This window comes from Priapulus caudatus, unplaced genomic scaffold (genome assembly GCF_000485595.1).
Source record: "Priapulus caudatus unplaced genomic scaffold, Priapulus_caudatus-5.0.1 Scaffold187, whole genome shotgun sequence".
Lineage (NCBI taxonomy): Eukaryota > Metazoa > Priapulida > Priapulimorpha > Priapulimorphida > Priapulidae > Priapulus > Priapulus caudatus.
In genome coordinates this window covers 83,039-89,370 of record NW_014577248.1, presented here as the reverse complement: position 1 = coordinate 89,370, position 6,332 = coordinate 83,039, and the positions used below count along the sequence as shown (strand labels likewise).

Here is a 6,332-nt window from a genome sequence, read left to right as displayed (position 1 = left end):
GCATCCCCCCCATCCCCCCCGCTATCTACGCCCCTGCTATCGGGAATACATTGCATCTGTACACCCTGTTTCTGATGTGATCTGATCACTGGATACGATAACGCAGCCATATTTCCTAAGGCTACGTTATTAGATTATACGACGCACTGCCAAAAATTGCTGGAAATGCCCTAAATTCAGTGTGTTCTTTTTTTGAGATCTGAACCATTCACGTACGGACCGTATAGAATCAAGAGCCAATAATACCTAGTGTACAACGGAAAAACGGGAAAATAGTGCTATTTCACGACATGATTATTCTACTTTTCCTGCTAGTCTAGAATAATTTTATGCTCTTAATTCTCTGAATTCTTTGCTCTCTAAAACAAGACCAACCGCTTGTCAATACGATACTCCTAGGCTGAGATATTGGCTCGTAAACTTTCCCTCCCACAGGCCTCACGGCGCTATTTTCCCGTTGTACACTCTAGGTATTATTAGCTCTTGATAGAATGTTTATTCTTCAGATTGCTGTAGAACCGTGTGTACGACACATGAGTCTGCTGGGAGGCAGTAAAATTTGTGAAAAGGTTGTGTTGCAGACGCGCTGCTATATATATACATATATATATATATATATATATATATAGGAATCCAGGAGCATCGAAGTACTCGGATCTTTGCTAACTGCTAATCGTACTACCATGTGCCCTTATAGCGTTGTTATTAGCGTTGTTGAGAGAAGGCCCGTGGAAGTAGACACTTTACAAAGCATTCATTCGTTAGCATCAGTAGTCAGTCATGCAGGCCTACCGCAAAGAGCCCGGTGCAGAAATGTGAATCTTTTACATTCTTTTCGATTAGGACATGTATATTCTGTGATGGAATTGAAATTTTTTTATTAAACTCTATTTATCTTATGCAATTTATATAATTGTTATAGTCTTGGTTGTAGTTAACGTTTAGCTTATATATATATATATATATGCACGCACGCACGCACGCACGCACGCACACACACACACACACACACACACACACGTATAGATATATAACACGTTTTTGTAAATTTATGGCGCATCTAAAGTGCACTTAATTGTAGAAGCATTTCTTACTGTAGGTACGACCTTACATCCGTTAGCAGGAAACACCCACACACACGTATCTACGTGCGCACTGTGTAGGAATGTTTGTGTAGGAACACCTTGTACTCATTTCCTGCATATGATGACCTCGACTCTTGTCCAAATGTCCAAGTTTCACATTAAATGTCACCACATACTATCAAGTGTAAGTAAAATTAAGTTGATATGCTTTTTATACTTTTATTCACATACTCACGAAGTAAAAAGGCTCTTATCTTATGTAGTGTTAATAACATCTTAAGCTTGGTGAAAAAAACACCTCACAATTGTATTAGACACCTTATCCAAATGTAACTATACTAACAATCACAATATGCTAATACAGATGTATTCATTCTTAGAAATGTGAAGAAAACACATGAACATGCGAAGGGCGAACACGACACTGTAGGAGCAGTGGTAATTGATGCACATGGCAACGTTGCTGCTGCAACATCTACTGGCGGCATTACTGCCAAGATGGCAGGCCGTGTGGGAGACAGTCCCTTGATAGGTATGTCTATTACAACACACTATTATAATGCAAGTTATGCTGGTCTCAATCCACTACATATTCCATTATTGACAGTATATTCTATAAGCGCATATGATTCAAGCAATCTCGCTTTCTGTTGTACCGTAGGGTTAGGATGTTATGGAGACAATGTCACAGGAGGGGTGTCATGCACTGGACATGGTGAGAGCATCATGAAAGTTCACCTTGCAAGCCGCATCATCATGTATATGGATGCAGGTAATTATAACCATGTACCTGCGTGTACCAAGGGCGTAGATACGGGGAAGGGGCACGAGCCCCCCCACAAATTTTCTGTGCCCCCCAGGTGCCCCCCACTGAAAATTCATGCTTGATAAAAAAAAAATTGGATTAAAAACAATGCCGTTAGAACAGTATAATACAAAGAAAAGTTATATATTGTGCCCCCCATGAAAATGTAAGGCCCCCCCAGTGCCCCCCCCCCCACTGAAAATTCCTAGCTACGCCACTGGCGTGTACGGCTGTGTGTGCATACGTGGATGTGGGCCCTCGAAGCGCAGTTGTGTTCTACTGGGAGGTTACAGGTTATGTATGAATATATCGTTCAAGAAAATTATATTGTTTTAAATTGTAACTGATATTTACGAAAATGTGGTTAAAACGTGAAAGTTCAGGTTCTATTGAATGCATAATTTTTTATTTACACATTTATGTTATCAACAATTTCATATATATATATATATATATATATATTAATTACAGATATATGTATTTAGTAAGCTGTGTGTTAGTCTTGTCACAATTTATTTAATGGTTATCCTTTCATGATACCTGGTATAGCTCAGTACTATAAACTACTGTTTCATGAAATTTTAAATTTGACGATTATTACAATTAATGGACTGAAGCTAATACGGCTCTGAGAGATTAAATTTATTTTGCATGAGACGTTAATTACATAAGCTTCCTAAAATACCGCCTTTTTACCATCGAAAAGGATTGGGACCAAAAGATGCAGCAGAGAAGGCTCTTGATTACATGTATGACCGTACAGAGGGCGCCGGTGGTGTCATCGTCCTCGACAACAAAGGTAACTTCGGCGTGCACTACACGACCGGCTACATGGCGTGGGCTTGCATAAGGGACAACAAGCTGCACCACGGAATATCGGGCCACGAGAACCACACCGAGGAACTTCCGCAGAACATGGCGTAGATTTCGTTGCTATAGTGTCTGCAAACATATCCAGGATTTGCGAGCGAAGTTTTTAAGCGTGCGTAAAGCCGGTAGAAGAAGAACATGCCGCCTCGTCCAGATCTTGCAGTTATCATGCAGAGTACCTGTTTGCATCATATTTATTATAAAATATTAAACTAGTGTACAGCTAGCACATGCATATGCATTAATAGAGAGTTGGTAAAATCATGATAGCCGTTAGCAGTGCGCTTATTTTTGCTTACACGTCAGTTGACCTGTTCCTAAACCCAGTAATAGTATATGCGATAAACTTGTGTCGCCAATTTTTGTTGGCACAAGGCTCTTGAGTACATAAATGTGGTTTTGAACTCAGAATAACAGCATACCACTAAGTAGGGTAAACATTCGTGGCATGAAAGCTCAAACTAGTAAAGCACACCTGATGAATTTCAGTCAAATTAGATGGGTTTAAATATCTCGTCCCAAATCAAGTTTGGCCAATACAATTAGTAGGTAACAGTTTTTGAGAACCTTGCTTATTGAATGTTTTCTCATCTCAATCTATCTATTTATGCGTATTACATATGACCTTTGTCAGATTAGATAGCGTTTACATGGGGTCATAGATACCGGTGTTTATTTGGTTGGATACTATGACTCCCAATTCTACGATCTGACCGTCGCAGATCGGTTTCTCAATGTAAAACTCCTGGCTTCAAGCCAATACAATGCATAAGTCAGGGCCATAGCTTGAACAAATAAATACCTAGGTGGCCGAGGAGTGATGTAAAACTTTGCGATGTTACTGAGTAATCTTGATGGAATCCTTTTCTTACGGTCTCAAGATATATAACACGTAAAAACGATTTGGCTATCGTTCGTTGGCTAAGTGATAATTTTATTCTATTATTTATTAAATTTATATACGAGACTACTAATCTTTCGCTTCAGTCAAGAGCAGCTAGGTGACCTAGTGCCCTCGCCAGAGGATGCATAGGCTATATAATGGACATGTATATTTAGAATTCTACGTATATTGTGTTTTCGGTTATATATAGATGAGGAATGCAATGCTGCTGCCGGTAAAAGCTACAAAGCAGCTAGGCGTACCTCCAGTTTTTTTGATGCGTTGTTAGGGCGCAATGCTATCGGGAATACATTGCATCTGTACACCCTGTTTCTGATGTGATCTGATCACTGGATACGATAACGCAGCCATATTTCCTAAGGCTACGTTATTAGCTTATACGAGGCACTGCCAAAAATTGCTGGAAATGCCCTAAATTCAGTGTGTTCTTTTTTTGAGATCTGAACCATTCACGTACGGACCGTATAGAATCAAGAGCTAATAATACCTAGAGTGTACAACGGAAAAACGGGAAAATAGTGCTATTTCACGACATGATTATTCTACTTTGCCTGCAGATAGTCTAGAATAATTTTATGGTATTGCATTAAGCAGAATTCTTTGCTCTCTAAAACAAGACCAACCGCTTGTCAATACGATACTCCTAGGCTGAGATATTGGCTCGTAAACTTTCCCTCCCACAGGCCTCACGGCAGTCAGCAACCTCCACGCGTCTAAGCATTGCTTCGTGAAAGTTCGCCGTTTCCGCCCTCTAACTTTTATGATACCTACATGAACCGGCCGTTTCCTCTCATCATAAGGTGACTTTCGGGGGGCGCGATTGCCTATGCCCTCATCTCCCATTATTCTTTTCTAGCACGGCTAATTGCGTCATTGATGGAGCCCCGCAATGTTTTCTAAATTAAGTCTCCGACAAACGCAGTCACGTTACTTACTCATGGGTGTAGCTCCAGCTATCCAAATCTTGGGCATGTTGACATCAATTATCAGCCGCTCCAAGCCGGTGCGACGGAAACGGAATAGCCAAAATGCTTGGCCGCGAGTAGGAGGCTGACTGATGTGGATTCGACCGTCGGCGCCGTGAGGCCTGTGGGAGGCGGAAGTTTACAAGCATATCTCCAGCCTAGCGAGGTATCGTATTAACAAGCCGGTTGCGTCTTGTTTTAGAGAGCAAAGAATTCTGCACTTAATGCAATACCATAAATTATTCTAGACTCGCAGCAAAGTTAGAAAATCATGTCCGCTGAAATTAAACACTATTTCCCGTTTCCAGTCTATGTACATGTTGTGTGATAGAATGTTGTTCTTCTTATGCTGCTTAGAACCGTCGTGCTACGACACCCATAGAGTCTGCTGGGAGGCCAGTAAAAATTTGTGAAAAGGTTGTGTTGCGACGCGCGTATATATATATATTATATATATATATATATATAATATATATATAGGAATCAGGAGGCATCGAGCAGTGACCCGCATCTTTGCTAACTGCTAATCGTACACCATGTGCCCTTATAGCTGTTGTTATTAGCGTGTTTCTTTGAAGCAGAATGGCCGGTGAAAGTAGACACTTCTACAAGCATTCATTCCGTTAGCACAGTAGTATGCAGTCATTTGCAGCGCCTACCTCAAAGAGCCCGGTGCAGAAATGTGAATCTTTTACATTCTTTTCGATTAGGACAGTGTACTATTTCTGTGATGAATTTGAAATTTATGTATTAAAACTGCTATTTAATTCCTATGCAATTTATATAATTGTTATAGTCTTCGTTGTCAGATTAACGGTTAGCTTTTATATCTCTATTATCATGCCCGCCGGACGCACGCACGCACGACGAGACGCACGCACGCACGCACACAGCACACACGTATAGATATACAACACGTTTTTGCTATTATATGGCCGCGTCTTAAAGTTGCAACTTCTAGAAAGCATTTCTTACTGTAGACTACGACCTTACATCCGTTAGCAGGAAACCACCACACACACGTATTACGTGCGCACTCCATACATACCTACACGCCGCCCGCGCACACATACCACCGCGCCGCACCACACATACGCACGCGCACACACGACAGCACACATTTAAAATTGGTACCAGAAAAGTCAGAATTGTACGGTAACTCTATATAACTTCAGTCTGTCTCGTGGATTTTCCGCTTCCGTGTTTAACATAAGGAAGGTTTTAAGCGTAAATATAAAACATTTTCCATGCCTAATCACAAGACGTTTATGCTTGTATTAATCTACAACAATTAAAATGTCAAATGCGCTATCTGAAATGATTGGTATAATGATAATTTACAGTGCATTGCACTCCATTATTGACACTACTTTATTTAATCCAAATTCAACTTATTATGATGCGGTTTATGATAAAATCTACATTAAAAATAAAATTCCCCACAACTGACCAACTGCCGTTGTTTAGAAATGCCTTATTTGGTGCAAGACACATAAGAAACTAACGTAAGAAAAACTACTATACCATCCATGCAAACCATATGCCCTATCGCCCGGACCATATGGCCTGTTCTGTTTTTTTTTTTCTTTTTTTTTTTTTTTTTTTTCCTTTCCTGCCATGTTAGAAATATGGCCTAGCAGCATCATAATTATTTCATATTATAGCACGTAGTGCGTATAAGAAATACATCAAACAGCGATAAC

General features: G+C 40.2%; 1 protein-coding gene across 2 annotated transcripts in view; it reads left to right on the top strand.

The window, feature by feature from the left end:
* Positions 1–3,588, top strand: part of LOC106806959 (isoaspartyl peptidase/L-asparaginase-like) — a 9,977-nt gene extending 6,389 nt beyond the window's left edge. For both annotated transcript variants that reach the window (XM_014809145.1, XM_014809144.1), the window contains exons 5-7: positions 1,466–1,617; positions 1,747–1,857; positions 2,597–3,588. In XM_014809145.1, coding sequence (XP_014664631.1) covers positions 1,466–1,617; positions 1,747–1,857; positions 2,597–2,814 — 481 coding nt within the window. In that variant the 3' untranslated portion in view covers positions 2,815–3,588. The remainder of the gene's footprint in view (positions 1–1,465; positions 1,618–1,746; positions 1,858–2,596) is intronic.
* The last annotated feature ends 2,744 nt before the right edge of the window (positions 3,589–6,332 follow it).